At 36.8% G+C, this 19,490-nt stretch overlaps 1 protein-coding gene across 4 annotated transcripts in view; it reads right to left on the reverse strand.

The window, feature by feature from the left end:
* Positions 1 to 2,900: 2,900 nt before the first annotated feature.
* The window catches only part of FAM135A (family with sequence similarity 135 member A), a 92,108-nt gene continuing 75,518 nt past the window's right edge, over positions 2,901 to 19,490 (reverse strand). For all 4 annotated transcript variants that reach the window (XM_071806918.1, XM_071806917.1, XM_071806915.1 and 1 more), the window contains 4 exons: positions 18,980 to 19,131; positions 16,945 to 17,055; positions 5,181 to 5,294; positions 2,901 to 4,473 (listed from right to left, as the gene is read on the reverse strand). In XM_071806918.1, coding sequence (XP_071663019.1) covers positions 4,268 to 4,473; positions 5,181 to 5,294; positions 16,945 to 17,055; positions 18,980 to 19,131 — 583 coding nt within the window. In that variant the 3' untranslated portion in view covers positions 2,901 to 4,267. The remainder of the gene's footprint in view (positions 4,474 to 5,180; positions 5,295 to 16,944; positions 17,056 to 18,979; positions 19,132 to 19,490) is intronic.

The raw sequence follows: 19,490 nt of genomic DNA on the forward strand, positions 1-19,490 counted from the left end.
ACTTCAAAGTTACCAGAATGTTACTTCAACATAATAGTATTTTAATTTAACACTCAACTTGATGTTTCTCACTTCTTCAAAGTTTCTCAGTCCTGTACTGCAACTGGTGCCTCTTCTTGCACTAGAACAGGCATTATTCACCATCCCAGAGAGAAGGGCGCAAGAAATGCAGCAACTAAATCCAAGTGCTGCACCAGAGGACTTCAGACGGCACTTTCCCGTTGCCCGGTGCACCCAGCAAAAGTGCTCTTAATACTCCCAGTATAAACCTAACCCTGGTACAAGTAACACCTGTGCTCATGGGGTGGAGCTGCAGTTAACACTTGGAATGTGGCAATGTTTGCTTTTGGTCACTCTCCAAACATCTCAGGTTATCTACTTCTATAAAACAGGATTCAAACCACGCTGTCCACAGATACTAAACTGCAGAACATGACTTTCACTCAGTCATTCTGGGAGATCAGCATCTAAAATGGCATTTTGTGTTCACACCTGCAAGAGGTTAAGCAAGTAAATCTCCTTGGTAAATTAACAGCAGCAACGCTCCATTGAGTTTATTGCACTACATCTGGCAATGCCTACGCACTGAAAGTGATTAAATTTAACTGACTACCTTATGTGTGACATTTTCTCAAACAGCATTTTATAACATAGTTAATTGGACATTAGAGACCAAAAATAATGGGACACTCTTTTTCTTTATTCTAACAAGAAGATGCTGGGCCACTGGATCTGAGAGACTGAAAAGGAATATTGATGGCTCATGCAGAAAAATAAAAATGCTTTTCTGCCCAAAAGCAGCAGGAAAAAAAAACCAACCAAACAAAAAAAACCCCAACAGACCTATGCCAAGTTCAAGAACTTATCATGCATATGCTCAACACAGCAAAAGCCACCATGAAATCCTTACCTTAAAAATCCTCATACCAAGCTGAGTGCACGTACCATAAGAGTAAGTTCTGTTCCTTAACAGCTTAACACAATCCATGAAAAATCATGCTTATGTGCAATCTCAAATGTTAAGGAGTAAATAGCAATATAAGATCAATTAGGAACTGTTATTCTACCTAAAACCAAGCTGCAGTCTTCAAAACATTTATTTATTCTTCATTGTATTGCTGTAAAAAATGCAAAATTCACTTTTTACTCCTTAATTATGTATTTCTACATCTCGTAGCTGAGGAGGCAATAATTCTGAACACCGGTAATACAAATGTAGCACACGGCACAGGCATTCTGCACTTCATGATTAAATGCAATGTTTTCTTTTTTTGTTTTCCTTGCTGTGCTTACTGATAATTTACCTCAAATACCACTGCATTCTGCTTTGCTGTTCTAAAAAGCAGGGATGGAGGACCTGGAGCCAGCACCAACTCTGCAGCAGGTCAGTGTAAGCTCGCCCTGGAGCTCTCTGGAAAGCAGCACAACCAGCACTGCTGATCCTGCCCAAGTGCCTCCTGTTCCTCCCAGGCTGGGTCAGGAAGCCTGGTTATCTGAACTCTACACCTGCTCAGGGCTCTGCAACTTAGACTGGCTTGGAATGAACGGTGTTTTGTGGTCACAGAGTAAGTTTTTGACAATGTGGAATATCTTGGCTCTGCAGCAAAGCCTGGTAATTTCCACAGGAGAGCACAAGCTCTTTTTCCCAATTGGCAAACAAAAGTTCAGACGTGATCTCATTTTATGCAGTGACCTCCTAATAGTATTGCTGAGAGCTTTGTGAAGTAACAGTAGCAACCTACTGCCTTCAGGGAACAGAGATGGGCAGCTTTCTACAGGAATGTTAAGACCTTGATTTTTCTCTCTCGTTCTGTAAGCAGCATAATTCTCTTTTCAAACAGCTGTAGGTTACCTGCATAAAGGAGAGGTCACCATTGCTGCAGGAGCATGAAGCCCTGATTGAAACGGGCATGTTGGAGCACTTTATTGCTACCATTGCGTCAGGTGACACTGGATTATGCACATGAGCCTGTATTTCTAGCTGGGGAACAGAAGGCAGAAATAGGCGGTACAGGGTGAGTGTGCCACGCAACACGCGCACAGCTGGCCAAAGCAGCAGAGATTGCACAGGTTGCTCAGAGAGCAACTGCAAGTGTTCCATACAGTCTGTAAGCATAAATGTGAACTTCATATGCTTTAAGGACACTCAGTACTGTTCTCAGCCCCCAAAAAAGCTACAGTACTGAGGGGGCTGTCAGAGCACATATGGACTGCACCGGGCAATACAAATTAGGGGAGAGAAAATGAATTTAATGTTCTCCTAATCTGCCCTGTTCCTTGATAAATTTACATGCAAATACCACGTGATTTCCTGCTACATCTGCTTTCCTCAAAGAACAAACCAAATTCAAGCCTCCTAAATGGATGGGATCTACTATGGGAAAAAAAAAAAAGGTGCTATTTCAGCTTTGTTGATCACAAAAGTATGTTTTAAACTTTTGGATTCCAAGAGAGACACAGCAAGACAGACACTTTTCAATAGTAACAGAAACATCCAAATACGTATGTACTAAGAATAGTTTAACCTCCTCATTGTGAATCAAGGAACATTTTGTAGATCTAGCTCCCTAAACTGATATTCAAAATTTAGCCAGTAGCCAAATGCTACAATACTGCTAAATAAAAGCAGTTGAGATGTCAAAATACAAGTTAAATATTTAGGACTTAGTAGCACCATCATAATAAAAACTAATAAAAGTAGACATTGTTATAGTGGGAACGTATTTAAGATATCTTTGTGTCATAAGGACTTGCCTAAGACAACTTCGATAAAATACTCTTTTAAGTGTGTACGTTTCCAAACTGTAGATGCTCATTTGAGCATCTTGTAAGCTATAAAGAAAAAAATACTTATTACAAAGGATGTATTATACAATAAACCATGCCAAGTACAAAATCGCTTCATTATAAACTATTATTGCTATATTAATTTCAAATAATACAAAATTATTAATTATATACAAAAAACCCTCCCCAAAATTTTGGTAATTAGCAGAACATTTCAGTTTCTTTAATTGCTTCCATTAGAGTCATTTGTTCATTTTATTAACACCAGATGCAATAACACAATGCTAAAAATAAACATGCATTATACAATAAATTTATATTTTTCAAAAAATGTTCCTTACAATTAGTGAATGCACATGTAACTCTTTTCCCCCCAGCTTTAGTGAATTATTGTTTGAAACAGAGAAAAGGGAAGGAAGGAGAACCCAAACTTAATGCTATTCAGCACCAGTAGAAAGTCAATAGACTTTTAACATTCCTGTATATCAAAAACATTTTATCTGTATCACTAAACAGGTAAAGTTTACAATATCATCCCATTTGAAGATGTATTGATTTATATTTACAATACTTCATAGTCAATAAAACATTTTAACAATATTTAAAAATTGCTTAAATTCATAAAAGTATTGCAGAAATTTATAACATTTACTTATTTAACGTACATACAAGGAAGTCCATGTAAAACTGTCCACGTTCTTCCGAAGAACTGACAGAGTAAGGAGCAATTTTAATACAGTTTGCAAAACCCCAATTATTTGAAGGCAGCTATCATTAAACATTCAAAAATCCTTAGTTGCCATTTGCTTCTGAAAACTAAAGTTCCAGTAATAAAACTGAGTATGTAAACTAACATGTTTTTGAGATCAGTAGAAAATATATTCCCACAGGCAGAGCATATTTACCAATGATGACAATGATTTTGTAGAAAACAGTTAAGCTGTAGTGATATCTGAACAGACAACTCGGTCATGGTCTTTGTGAGACCCACAGATATAATAATTTTCAAATATCCAGTATTTTAGCAGCTCATTGTGTTTCCAGTTAAACTTCCTACAGTGCTAAAATACAACAACTGAACGTGTAAGACCTTATTAGAATTTTTAAATCCAATTTATTTTGGCATCTAAAGCCTCTTGTAAAATGTAGCCAAGTAACATTGTCTTCTGTAGTCTACGAGCCAATAATAAACCAACCAAAAGTACACACTGTGCTTTAATCTCCAAATAATCAGGTACCCAAAATTAAGAAAAAGTAATAGAAAAGTAAAAAGAACAAAATAAAAAAAAATATTGCACAGCCACATTACCTAGAAAGTAAAGTTGATGTTAAAAAGCCCTAAGTGTGGATGATATAAATTATCTTCCATATAAAAAGTATAAATATCTCTTAAAATACAGCTGCAGCTATACTTCAATACCACACATTATTTGATTCATCTGTTAATGAGGTAATACCAAGTCTCTTACAATGCTTTTCTCTACTGAAAATATTTTAGGGCAGCAACAAGAAAGAATTTTTCTAAAAATATTTCTGAATCAAGAACAGCAATATGTGCAGCTCTCCCTATGAGAGAATCTGCTGTATTGGGTAATGCATTAATTACATTATAACGGATCAAATTACATTCCTTATTTTGAAGAACTGGCAGAAGCAGGTTCTGGATCATTTCAGCATAAATTGGTCCTGTAGAGGAAAAGAGACGTTGGACTGTGTGAGTCACCAGAAACAAACGCGGTTCTTTGACCTTGAACTCAAAACAAATACATTCCAGAATAAGAGAGGTAATGATATGTGTTATGTTGTTGTTCTGCTAAGTAGTTTGATTTTTCTGAGATTTCTGGGAAAATCATCTGAAGCTCTACATTTTAGTTATTTGTACATTTATAGTAAAAATGTGCTCATCAGTATTATTACACTATGTAAAATGTATTTGTCAATATGCAATGCTAGAATGCAGTCGTGCCAGGATACCTCAAACAGTAAATACAACAACCAACCACCACTGAAAATGGGAAAAAGACCTTTGCTTTCAATGCTAATATTAAGCCTCAACAAAATAGAGCCCACATGCTCCATGCTACAACTTGATGTCCTCAAAAATCAAGGCTATTTGTCCTCCCTACTCACACACCAGGGGACTGTGCTCACCCTGCCCAACTTTCAGCTAAGTCTATAAGCTAGAAATTTATTCAGTCTCATCTCCTTCTGCATGTAACAGAACAGCACAGATACAGAAGGCAATTCCGTTCCCACACAGATTTTCTATTACTATGAAGTAAGCCCAGAGTGTCTGAACACATAACAGCAGCACCCAAAACTAAATGGGATGAATCTGAGACCTATGAGGTTTAACCTGAGTGGTCTGTTTTATTTTGCAGGATATTTATTACCTGATTGTTTATCCTTTAAAGCTGTTTTACACATCTCAATGCGAGCGGAGTGATAAGGAACATACCGATCCTGCAGAGATCCTACTAACACGATGTTTTTGAAATAATGAAGACCTACAAGAGAAAATGGTATCTATTATAATGAATCCTTTGACTAAAGAATAACTCAACATACCACAATTGAAATTTGGCATCAATTTATTACAATTATCTTGCATTAAAAAGCAGAAAAATCAATTTACAATAGGCAGAGCTACAGAATAATGAGATATTGGGTACCAGCCTTTCCTCTGCACGTATTTTAAAACGTATGGGCATGATCCAAGTGTGATGCTTCCCATTTAAACAGAGTATGGTTCAAACATTCACCTTGCTTTTTAGGAATAAAGTGGTCAGTTCCTGCCTGCAGAAGGGAATAAAGCCTCCACATTGCTGAAAGAAACCGAAAGACGAATTGTGCCTTGTCTTATGTAGCTGTGTCAGATTTAAGGCCCAGCATCCACACGTACATGACACAGCCCACTCAGTGTAGGTGCCCCTATCAGTAACTGCCCCACTGTACAGTCTGGGCAGCTCCAGCACAGGTGCAAGGTCCACCCCACACAACCCCGCAAATATAATTGAACCTTTATTATTAAACCCAGACTTCCTACTGCTTGAACAAGCACATATGATGGCAAGGTAGGAATCCTCAGTAACGATGAAGGTACAGTCCTCAAGGCAACCTAATTATGTTATCTCTAAAAAGCTTCAGTAGATTTCCAGTGCTGCCCACATCTGCTTCAGGCCAAATACAATGGTGCATTTTAGGAAAATAGGTTGCATTTCCCTTAGAACAGCCCCTTCAGAATATCACAGCCATCTACAGTTAAATAACAAAGGCAGCTGTGAGGGAACTGGGAACCTCCTGGGTGTTAAGGTGCTCACAGATTACCACTGCTAGATTTGATTAAACTCTATTTGCACCAGTGCTAATGAGTTTTTGCTTTTAATTTCCAGAGAATAATGGTCAGAACCTGTAACTATTAAATTACAAAATGTACTCAGTCCATTCTAAGAATTATAGAAATACTGCGAATAAAGTCACTCTTCAAAGGCGCTTCTTGGCATCTCCAGCAAACCTTTTCTGTGTTAACCTCCACAAATCAACATTTTGTTTCATTAAAAAAGGAGATCTGATTGTGTAGGAAAAATAAATGTATTGCTATGTGCTTTTCAGAAGCTGTACTGACAGGACAAAGTTCTGGAATCCAGTTTCCTTGTTCTGTTTGGACAGAACATATACTAAGTATTAATACATCTCTGTTCCTAAACCTGTCAATGAAGCCTGAAGCAAAAAATATTTCCTTTTTTTCAGAAGTTTTTTTTTTAATTTTCAATATTTTATACACTCCAAATGATGAAGACTACACTCCAAACCAAGTCAGTTACAGAAGCAACGCTCACAACTTTAGCATGTGACAAAGTAAACGTACCTTCCCAGATCTCACAGAAAATTAAAAAAAGAGAAATTTAAAAAAATCCATGAACCTATAAAAACATACAGAAAACACATTCAAACTAGATCCTGCACTCTTCAAATAAGGAATCTGTTTGTTGTGTGTGGTTTTTGGTTAGTTGGTTGGTTTTGCCTGTGCCCACTGAAAAACAACACTGTCTCACAAGATCAGCTGCATCATTGGAGTCTTTTAGTTGACATCTGATGAAAAATGACAGCAGCAAATCCTACACAGAGATGCAGATGCCAGTTCCAAAACTTTGTATTGAGTTGAAAAGAATGCATTTGGAATAAATCAAGGACAGGAATTCTCTGCAGGCTAAACAGTAATAGTTTTGTAAATTCCTTGGGAGTCCATCTTGTACTAAGTTTTTTTGATAGGCACCCTTCCTAGAGAAATACCCACTAGCATTCATGTAAAAGGTACAAGGAAGTAGACTGCCTAGCTCTTTTAATTAACCTGAAGAAAGAAGAGATATCCTGGGGAATCTTTAGAGGAACATCAGTCTACATCAATCAACATTTAAACAGAATCTCTTCATCCTTACATGTGATTTAATAAATACAACCAAAAAAACCTCAAGCAAAACCAGGTTTAGGACACCACAGTCTAATAAATTAGGCATCCCCTTTTGGTCACAGTGAGTAATTTTTATGCTTTATATTCTAATCCATAAAATTAATGTCTTGGGCTTCACTTCATTTTAGGCATGATAAATATCAGGAATATTTCATTACGAATAAGTGTTTGAGGGAACTCTTCAGTAGGGGTCACATAGGGTATTTCATAAGCGTGAGTTTTGTTGTGTAACTCTTCTTGGGTGGTTTTTCTTTGGAAGGCTCTTTGTGTCTATTTTGAGGAAAAAAGTCTCACATCTTGCAGCCTTCTGACATGGTTCACGTAATATATATATATGCCACATATAACTATATGGATGGGAAAGAGTCAAAATGGTGTGCCTCAGTGTCCAGAGCCCAGCAACCCCCTGGATTTCTACAACATGAGATACCTCAAACCATTTATCAAGAAGAACTGCATGGTGTCCACCAGCATCCTTTCTGCCCTCCAGACAGGCTGGGGGACTACTTAAGACATAGACACAGAATGATCCCTAATAGGGAAGCGTGCAGTGCTAAACTCTGCCCAAATTAAGTGTACTTGTGGACAAAGACGCAATTTATCACAATCTTTCATCTACGTAGCAGTAAAGACTAGCCCACCAGTCATCTTTACATGTTGTTCTCTTACTTCCTAGACTTTAAATATATTCTGCCTTTAATTAAATTAAAAATTCAGGAATAAATTGTGAACAAGAATATGGCTCAGTTAATTCCTGTGATCCACATCTTTATTTTCCCACACCGCACATAATACAATATCTGTTACGCATACTGTAAGTATGAAAAATATGCCTAAACGTAAAATTATTCTAAGCAATTAATAACTTTTTCTTGTACAGCAAAATTTTCAGCTGCTGAATTAAGAAACCAAGCCCAAAATCTAATTAGGACAATGTTTCCGGATTGTTGTAGTTAGGCAAAAATGCTGGAAGATTAAAATCTAATTCTGTCAGGACAAAATACATTCAAACTCATCACATAATCTACTGAACAGATCACACATTTTTGCGGAGCACTATAAAACACACTGAAGTTGTCATTAACTAGAAAGCATTGACTAAATTTTTCAACAGGATTTGAGACAGCTTGGAAAAGAACAATCCAAATGAAAGATCACTGCTGAAATACCAAGCTTTGTCCCACATAACTCAATGTTCTTTCTCGTAGTAATAAGCCTTTAATGGGCTTTCCAAATTTTTAGGATGATCCTTATCACCTAATGCAATTTCAGTCTCAGTCAAAGTGAATTTAAGCATACACAGAGACCACAATTTTTATCATTTAACCATCATGCCATTCATGTCCATTGCTGAATTCTGAATAACAGTATTAGTCACTACTGAATTAATGATATCTATAAATGCATGAACGATTTTTCCAGCTAATATGTGAAGTGAAAAAATCTGTCTGGAACAGCATGTATAGAGACCTGATAACTCATAACTAATGGCAATCACAGAGGAATAAAATTTTATTTATTTTAAGTCTGGCCTTTAGCTATAGCCAACATCCAAGTAAGGGCTGGGAGATGGAGCCACTGGTACAATGGGCGGCTGATATTCTCTGAGACTAGTATGACAGGATGAAAAAATTCCATACCACTGCCCTTTAACTAATTCAAAACAAAGCTTCAATTATTTGCAATGGACAATGGACAATATTCACTGTGTATACCACAGAGTTCAAAGCATAATCAAAATCACCTATGATAAGCTTAAAAAAAAAATAAGTACAACAATCTGATTCAATTAGCAAGCTGCCATTTAGCTGCCATTTTCCTCAGGAATATACTAATCACAGAATCCTAGAACAGAGTAATTTATGTTGAAAGAGACCTTTAGAGATCATCTGATCCTACCCATTTGCTCAAAGCAGGACCAACTTTGATGTTAGATCAGGTAGCTCAGGGTTATACCTGGTTGCTTTGACTTAAAGGAAGCATCTGAGTTTCGGCCAGATACAATACTCCCAAAGTCTTCTATAATTTTGTCCATTTACATACTTGTTTGGACATAGGGATCTGGAAGCTTTGTCATAAATGTAGTCTGGAAATAGGGACTTCAAAAAATTATGCCGTGGAAGGTAGCAAACTCCTGCAGTTGGTCTTTCACACTGCTTGGTGAAGTTAATACATCACACACGCAGCTGGAATCGCATCCCAAAAATTCAAGCATTGAGATCTGGGGTCAATAGGTCTCAGATTAAGGTATCACAATACAGATGCAAGGAAGCTCAGGCTTTCATCTGCACCCCTACACCAAGACTGATTAGGGAGCTAGATTTACTTCAAATTGGGAGTTTCATATCAGCTCAGACTCTGCCTTTAAGATTTTAGTTAAAGAACTTGGCTCCAGATGCAATAAAACTTACTAGATTCTTCCAACATTGTTGGAAAAGAGCTACTGAGGGCTGGGAAGTCCTTCCTCTTAGCAGAACTGATTAGGTTAGTCCCCATGCCATGCTAGGAACAGGGATGCTTTTTCAATTCTAGTCTCACCTTCATCATGAGTTGTGAACAGACCCCCTCACAAAGTCAGACAGCCCCAAGTAAGCTAAGCTGGCATTGTGTACATAACAGCTCAAAGAAAACTAGTCAACCGTGCTTACTCACTGCTGATGTGTTGTTAACACAGATGTAAACAAAAACAAAAAAGTCTTTCTCTCCTTTCAGAGACTAGGAAAATGCATAAAGTGGGGACATAAAACAATAAACAAACTTTTCAGAATTCTGCTAATCAAGACCCGTGGAAGTACTAAGACATATGAATCTAAGCCTACCTAAGTACAAAAACATCCTGGAAGAGATGATGGCTGTACATTCACATTTGTGAACTCTGTAGCATAAGAGGAACAGAACTGTAGAGCAAACCAGTTGGTATTAAGAATCCCCTGCCCATTATAATGCCCATTTTCAGAAGTGTTTATGTTGGACTAGCTCTAGTCTGGTTCTGTGGACACAATGAGCATTTGCTGCTAAAGCTGATTCATTGTGTTCTGAAATAAACAGGGATCATGAAGAGATTTGCTTCTGAATGCATTCCTGAGTACTAATGTGAACATATTCTACAGCTGAGAAATGGGATTTAAAAATAAGTTGAGAACAGAAGCTGAGGTAGTAAAACTTGCAGGTCCAAAGTTTGTTGCAGGAAGCACTCCTGCCAGTGGGCAAATAATTCTTAACTGGGACAGAAAACAGCCTTTCGAGATTTGCTTTATGGAAGTCAGGCTCAGCGAGCCATGCTTCTGACACACATCATTACTCATTATAGGAGAACAAGTTCTGTCCAAAGTTTTGGAGTCACCGAGTCCTTAAATGCAAACAGTCAATCACAATTTATATCAAATTGGGATCTACATCCAGAGTCTTCACTTAATATTGGTTCAGGTGACTGACAAGCTCAAGTTTCTGCAGGCAGAGACCAACTGGTGGAACTGGACTCTTTAATACTTGTACCAATCAGTGTACTGGCATTCTAAACAACGTATTAACATGTAGAAGTCTTGCCTGAAACCAAACAATGCAAATGTTACATGTCACTGACATTCTTCTTAGACCATCAGAATATCAAAACCAGCTAATGTGTCAATGAAACTGTCCTCTCACTGTTGATTTTTTAACATACAAGGCAGGGCCTCTGAACCCATCAAAAAAGACCATCTGAAGTATCCTGAAGAAGAAGTGCAGATTTGTTAGATGAAAATGGCTGCAAATCAATGATCTCCAGGCTTTTTTTCCCTGGATTCCTCAGAAGACATTCATTTTTATGAAAAATGTAACTAGCTGAGTATAAAAGGTAAATAACATAAGAAAGAAAATATTCTAATTGAAGAGAAAAAAAAAAAAGAGCTGCTCCTGTTTCTCTTGCACAAAACAAAGTAAACTAGAGAAGCTGGGAGAAGTGCTTGGGACAGTGCTCAAGTTACACCTGAAATCATCTTCAGTTTCACTGGAGCTACTGCATTTCTGCTTCTGTGGACAGAATTACAATGTGCTCCAACCAGAATCAATTCTGTATTTGAATACACTGATCAAATACATATCCTTCCTTAACCTCTTAAAAGAAAAAAAAAAAAAAAAAAGACTATGATTATTATTTTGTTGATGTGCCAAAAAATCAGTTGGCATTTCATAAGCTGCTGATTACTTTCTAACATCAAATGTAACAAACATGGAAGTGCAGTTATGGCTTGTAGAAAATATTTAAGCATAACCAATAGATTTAAGTGGAAACAGATCAGGAGCTGTTGAAATCCAGAACTTGTCCCTGGATGCCTACATGGTGCCATCCTGCACAAGGCACTCGTTTCAAATAATACCGGACTCATTCCCAGTAATCCCTTTAAGGACAGATCTCCATAATTACCATTTGTAGGTTTTATGGCAAATGTCAGCTGTTCAGTTAGAAAAAGTACAGATTTCCACTAGGTGGATAGACCACACTAACTTCTAAAAGTCAAGCAATTAGAAAATAGAGGACTATATATTTTTTTATCTTTGTGTCTAAAAAATCTTTGTCTTATCAGGTAAACTTTAAAAAAATTAATCTCTTACTTTTTGTTGAATCCACAATACTACAACATGAAACACTGCACACACATAACAGAAATTTTCATGCATTTTTTTTCATCTGTGCACCTACACTTGTGTTTGCACTGAACACATGTCATCACAGCTGGCAACCTGGTGTCATTTCTTGCCACAGTATGAAATTAACAACCATTTCCAAGACCCCAAGAAATTACCAGACTGATTGTGGCTGCTGAAGACATGACAAGGAGATTTCAAGGAGATTATTGTCAACAAACATAATTCTAAACATTATCATTATGAAGAAGATCACAAAACTAAATCTTCCATTGGGTTAAAGATGGTATAAATATCTCAACTGCCAACATGGAGTGACCAGTGCTTAATGTAACTTAAAATTCAAGAAAGAGCATAAACTTTAACTCTCTTAATTTTGAATAAATCCTATTACCTTTTGTTCTTTATAAGCAAACAAGGTCAGATTTTGCTCCTTAGCAGCAATCAGCAATGACATTAATTGTAAGAGAGAAAATAGCTCTGACTTACCAGAATTTTGAATGGTCAAGTCCAGAAAGAAAACATCCAGATTGTTTTTATTTATTTTTTTAACAACAACACAGTCAGAAATGGCAAATATTAAAGTGTCACTTTCTTCCCACTACCTGCTATTATTCTTGAAATAAAGATTTATTTTCATAAAGTATCCTGTTACATGGCCTGAAAAGTTATTTTGTTTTAATAATTTTTAAGTGTGAAGTTAATGTGTAAGTTGGCTTTTTAAGGTTGCTTTAACAAGTTAACTTTTTAAGGTAATTCTTTCTGCTAACAAAATTCACAGCTGGGCAATGAAAGAGCTGTACTTGACTTTTAAAAAGTATTCTACAACTGTAACACTCCATTAAGTGCATAAAAGCAAAACTAGTTGACAGACAAACCACATACAAAGCTATGAAAAAGAGAGGCTTAGAAAAGCAGACAGTTAATCATAATCATCACTTATCTCTTGCTGTAATTTATTGAATCAATCATTTCAAAAGGCATTTACGATTTTAAGAATCAATTCCTACATATATACCAGAAACAGATAAAGACAATTGTTAAAAATAAGTTATCTGTCATTCTGCCTTGACAAATTAATTGAAGATGAAACCGAAATGTTCCCAGAGTTCACTTGCTAAACGAGAGCTAGCTGCATCTCCAACACTAGATCTGAGGAAATTCTGTAAACAAAACTCTTACCTGGATATAATTCAGAAAGAACAATCCGATGAACACATTCTAAATGATAGATACCTATGATGTGGTGAATGCATTCCCTTTTAATTGAAGGATACTACTAACATTAACGATAACATCAACTTCGTAATGCAAGTTTGTCACTTAGATGGATCACTATTCCAGCATATAGTTATATTTACCAGGTACAACATAACATGTTAATCAATTTACACCAAATTTTCTGGCAAATAACAAACTCAAGTTGGTACCAGCTATTTTTAAATCAAACAAAAAACAACCAGATCATGACTAGTAATAATAAGCATCTACTGTCTGAGTACAAACCATGTATACATCACACTTTCAGCTTTTATCTCAGAACCGGATAACTATAATTCACTCCTATCAAAGGATGAACTACAACACACAAATAGCAGCACTGCAACAACTGTAACTGTTAGGAAAACCTATTTGTTTCTTACTGGCTGCTTTAAAATAAAAAGTCCTATCAAAAGATTTTTACAGTACAGGAAAACTGAGGTTGAAAACTTAGAGAAACTGGAAAGAGCAAGTTTTGGGTAACTATCCTTTCAGCAAGCAATGTCAGACTGAGTTACACTGTACAAACAAAGAGTTGCGTGATATACATGGGAAGGATTTATTCATGATATATTTATCGTTTTTCAGTTGCGAAGGTTCTTTTAAAGTCTTAAACTACTGCTAGGTAAGAATTTTGCATTTGGTCAGAAGACTCACAATTCTACTTTTTGCAGAATCACAGACAAAACCTGCTTCTCCTGTTTTGTAAGCCCTCAGCATTAAAGCATTAAAACTCCTCCTAGAAGAGATTCTTCTGAGAGAGATCTCTGGGAAGAAAAAAAGTCCAAAAATGTTGGGAGCAGGAGAGGAGCTGACTGGTGCTGCTTCTGACTGTGAGACCCAAGCGCCTGAGGTGATATCCAGCCAGGAAGTCCAACCCAGCCCCAAACTTGCAGGAAAAAGCAAGACTGGTAAACATGTTTGTCACAGATCCTCCTAGATGTGGTGGTGTGATAGAAGCAGCACTTGAAAGGAGTTTTCAGAAATGTGTTCATGATTGCAAAATTTCTGGTGTTAACTGGTACTGCCTCAGGATTCAGAACAGAACAGAGAGCAAAAATCTCTTGTTTCTGAATGGCACAAAGCATCAGTACTTCCTGAAGAGGAGACGCTCAACTGTACTTTCACCTACAATGATCAACAGAAAGTAGGAGCTTCATCCATTTTGTGGTTAAGCAAGATGATGATGTGTTTAACAGGTATGTTCTCTGACAAATTTGAGAATTTTAGAGCCACAAACCACCATACAACCATGTGGCTGGGACTAGACCCTCAAAACATCACCTGCTGGACCACAGCCAGTTCTAGGGATGATCTGGAAACCAACCAGATCACAGCAGAGTTGAAAGAGCAGTGAGTTTTGCTGCCTTTGGGATTTCTCCAGTTGCAAAGCCAGTATCTGAAGAAGACACCACATGAAGCAGCAACAGATGTTTCTGCATCTTAGATTCCTGTTTTCCTATAGGACTACAAAAAAAGGCTATACTTCTCAACAGTGTTGTCAATCTCTTCCATGTAGCCTGTGGTGATTTCTGGAAACACCTATGTTTAGAATCCCTATAGAGAACAGTATGTGAATTATGGATTGAAAATCTGAAGAGGAATTGTACAGTTAGGGGAATCCCAAACTCCTCTCATCTGGTGTTTCACAGAATCACAGAACGTTAGGGATTGGAAGGGACCTTGAAAGCTCATCTCATCCAATCCCCCTGCTGGAGCAGGAACACCTAGATGAGGTTACACAGGAAGGTGTCCAGGTAGGTTTTGAATGTCTCCAGAGAAGGAGACTCCACAACCCCCTTGGGCAGCCTGTTCCAGTGTTCTGTTACCCTCACTGAGAAGTAGTTTCTTCTCATATTTAAGTGGAACCTCCTGTGTTCCAGTTTATACCCATTACCCCTTGTCTTATTATTGGTTGTCACCGAGAAGAGTCTGGCTCCATCCTCATGACACTCACCCTCCATATATTTCTAAACACTGATGAGGTCACCCCTCAGTCTCCTCTTCCCCAAGCCTCAGGGTTTTGCACAGCCAATCTTGTATGCCTACTGAATGAATAAAGAGATGGCAGGACAGAAGCATCCCTTGAACAGATATCAAGAGTTAAATACACCAACACCTACAGTGTACATACAGTATATTGACTCATCCCTCAAAGCAAAACTTTCTTCCTTCTCTTTTAGGGAAGCATAAAGCTTGCTTTATTTTCTTCTTAAATAAAACATCAAACTTTCACATCCCTTTCTCCTTCTCCCCAGCCTTTCCTTCTCCCTCATACCAAGCTCACTGAAGGGCCTGGAAGCAAGATGGTGTATGAGGCTGTGGCCCAAGACACAGCTCCTTCTGTCTCTTCAGAAAGAAAACAGAGCTCTGAGACTTCCAGGCTCCTTCTACAACTTACGGGGAACAGTCTGAAATGCACATTATGCCTCTTAAGACAATGTTATCCAGGTCTTTCAAAAGGCCTGTCATACAGAGGTCTGTCATAAGAAAAGATGTCCTATTTCTAGAATATACAAAATCACTCAAATAACAGTCATGCTGATATATATACAAATAAAAGCAAGGAATACCAAATTATTTAAAGCCAACTGCTTAATTAATCTGACTACCTCTAGAACACAGGTCCCACAGTCTTACCCAGCAAACACTGTGTAATTTCTCAGGAGTTCATAATTTCTGTTTCAGATCAAACATTTTTTTTTCAAGACTGCAAAGCTAGACTGAGAGCACTGCAACTGATGGTGGTCGAGTTGTCCAAATAATTTTTAACTTTGCATTTTACCTTTAAATACCAGTTAGGCCTTAAATATTACCTTATGAACAACGAAATCACTCTCTGATAGTAGATTTTGAACACAAGAGGAAAAGAATCCCAAGTTTTTCTAAAATCAGGTTTTGATCAACATTCATATCTTATCAATAATTTTTCTGCTTTCTCCTTCTTCTTTTCTGCTTCTTTCAAATCCTGTAAGTTTTATATTTGAACATCTCAAGAGCAAGATGCCAACCGTTTCTTGCCCGTATCTTTGTACTGCTTTGCTCGCAACAAAATTTCATCTGTGACAACCTACAAATCTTTTGATGGAGAAACATGTCCAGATTTTTCACAAAACACCATGAGCATCTCTGGCTCCACACCTGCCTGGCTGACGCACATGTAGAAATACCTGTTAAAAGAACGCTCAGTAACTTTATAATGCTTAATGGAAACTATCCCCCCAACTGGCTCTCAGCTGATAGGAGGATATTCAAAACAAAGAAAATTGTACGAATGATATCATGTGAATAATCTAACATTTTTTTAGCTATTATGCTAAGTACAACTCTTCCTTCCTTTATCAAAATGAGTTTTTGTTTTCCCTGATCATCTTAATATGGTAATAAAAGTTTAGTTAGCAGAAACTTTATAGCAGAATTTGACACTTATAGAATATGTAAGACGGACAGATACAGAAACAGTCCTAAATGAATGTGTATGTATTTGACTCATCACACTGAAATTACTGGCTTCAGTGGCTTGAGGGAAAGCTGATATCGATATATACAGACATATATCAGTATAGTGGCTGCATGTGGAACTTCTGCTCATTAGTTAGGAAGGAAAGACTCAAAATAATCATCCACCTCTGAAACAAAAACGGTTTACTGTTTACATTACTTGAAAGATGCAGGAGTAAAGCCAAATAACTTTGAAATAAACTGAAACCGAAGCTTGTTGGAAACATTTTTTTAAATGTTTCATATTCACATTTATATATAGTGGCATTCAAAAGAGAATAAGTATAACCAAAGCTTACCTGCTTTTTTACTAAGTTTGTATAAGAATGTTTGTCGTGGATCCGAATGGTCTCGACATGTCAATTGTAATAACGAACCAGACTTCTTCCATTTCTGCATAAACCACAGTCCTGCATTGTTAGGTACAACATGAGTACAGATCCACAATAAAACACAAAAACTAATTAAACATAAGTAAAATATGTGAAGTCCAGATATTTAGCCTCTCAGATAATAATTTTTCATGTCAGGATTGTCAAGCCCGGAAACATTTACAATTTTTGTTCATTATTCTTTCCTGTCTATATATCTAATAAAGCACAAATGCTATTATTTCCACTAATACACATGCCTGCCTACAAAAAATAACTATATTTACAAAAAGTGAGAATATGTGAATATGTTAGCAGTATGGCAATATAAAAACTCAATTTCAATAATTTTCAGAATATTAGAACATTTTTATGTTCAAATATGCAACAATGAAGAACAAGCACTGCTATTCACATTTCTAAAAATAACTTTATAGAACCACCAAATTAGTGAAATATAACTTGACAAAAGGAAGCAGAATTTTCTCAGAGGAATACCCTGGTATAACAGTTTCTATGATGCTGTACCCTCTTTATTAGTCAATGAGCCAGCTGGTTAACTGGCTTTTGAGAAAATCTTACCTCCCTCACCAAGCAAAAGAAAAGCCTAAAGGCAACCAGGCCTTTAGAGCCTCAAGAATGTTGTTATGAGTTGATCCAACTCTCAGAGAAATTGTTATATTTTAAATGCCAATTTACTGGCAGTTACTAATGTGTACTACAGTATGGTCATTTAGACTTCATTACCCACAGCTTATTATTATCTTAGTATTTTCCAAAATCTTAAAGAGTCTGAAATGTAGAGGAAGACTATTATACAAAAAGGACATTTTGTACAGTCTTCAACTATAAAAAAGTTTAAATATTCCAGAAATCCTTATTTTTTCGGTGAATACATTCTGGATTATAGATTGATAGCTTTAACCTTAGGTTAAAAGTCATTTGCTGGTGATTGTATAAACAAGCAAACAGCCCTGAGCAAAGTAATGCTGACACTTCTTGTTGGTGTGGGTGAGATCCAGTTACAGATTATAATACTTGAAAGAAACTGTCCACAGATATACCAGCTTAAACGCCCACAGTGAATTATGTTGTGGATGTTTTAATCCTGAAGTGAATCTCACCACTGGTAGTGTACTGTGGGGTATAAATGGTACCATTTCAACCAAATTCAAAGAGCTCCCACAAACGCCAACAATCACTCCAGTTAGCAATTCCTGTCCTCTTAAGCTAAATGTGACTTAATTTTTTTTCCTTCTCATTTTGGTATGAAATAAAATACTAAAACAATCAATAAACTGGCACTAAACAAGGTAATTCATGATTTTTAGAGTGTTTTTGAAGAGTTTAACATGCATATTTCTATTCAGTGAAAATAAGCGTTACTCATTTTGGGTTTGGGCTCTCCAAGGTAGGTGGTAATCTCAGAAACAAGCTTTCATTTAAAAATTCAATGCTACCTGAAAATATTTGTTTCAAAAGTCTGCAGTTTCTACAAGTCCTCCTAGAGCTACATTTAATCTTTAGAAAAACAGACATTCATAAAGTACAAACACATCTGCAGAACCGCACTGCAGGTGCTAAGACATTTTTGAGAGAGAAGAGACACCACTGGCAGTTCAGAATTATTTTAATGCATCTCAAACCTACTTGTTTTGCAGATTAAGTATATTAAAATTCAGTTTATAATAAACTGAGCTCAACACATTGAAACTGGAGATTCATTATAATGTAATAGAAAGCCTGAATCAAACATACTGGAAAATGTTTGTGTCAACCATCTCTTGCACATCTTTCTATTGATACTTTATTTTTATAATCCTTTATCTCTTGCTATGACAGTGAAACATGGACTTTCTTACAATCAAAGTAAGGCAGAAATGTGCACCCCACATGAAACTGCTAACTGCACGTCAAAGACAATTTCTCCCCTAAACTTGTACTACTGAAAATAATACTTTACCTGTATTAACAAGAGCACTGCTGTTGTAGAGGGTACCCAGATGTGGTCCAGACAGAGACAGGAAGGTATGAAGTTTGTTGAGGTAATATTTAAATCGAGGTCTTGTGAGCACTGAACGTATTATTAAATTACCCAGTGAGTGTCCAATAAAGCTGTTTAAAAAGAAATAACAGCATAACATAGAATTTGATGGGAAACTTTTTTTCTTTTAAACAGAGAAAAATACAAGTGATGTCATAAAATGCTGAATGAGCACAGGAAAAAAAAAAAGAATGAAAAGTTCCCATTCAGAAGCCCGTATCTTAGGTCACACAGAAAACACGGCTTGTTCACATCTCCCAAGCTGTGCAAACTCATTACAAACATGCTCTAAGCTCCTCTAGAATGATTTTATACATTGTTTTTGAAAAGCTAGTGAGAATAAACTATCCTTCCACCAGCATCTCACACCCCAAACCAGGATTATTTCTGAGTGTATTTCTGTTAGCACCAGGTATTCAGAAAATATCTT

This window comes from Patagioenas fasciata, chromosome 3 (genome assembly GCF_037038585.1).
Source record: "Patagioenas fasciata isolate bPatFas1 chromosome 3, bPatFas1.hap1, whole genome shotgun sequence".
NCBI lineage: Eukaryota > Metazoa > Chordata > Aves > Columbiformes > Columbidae > Patagioenas > Patagioenas fasciata.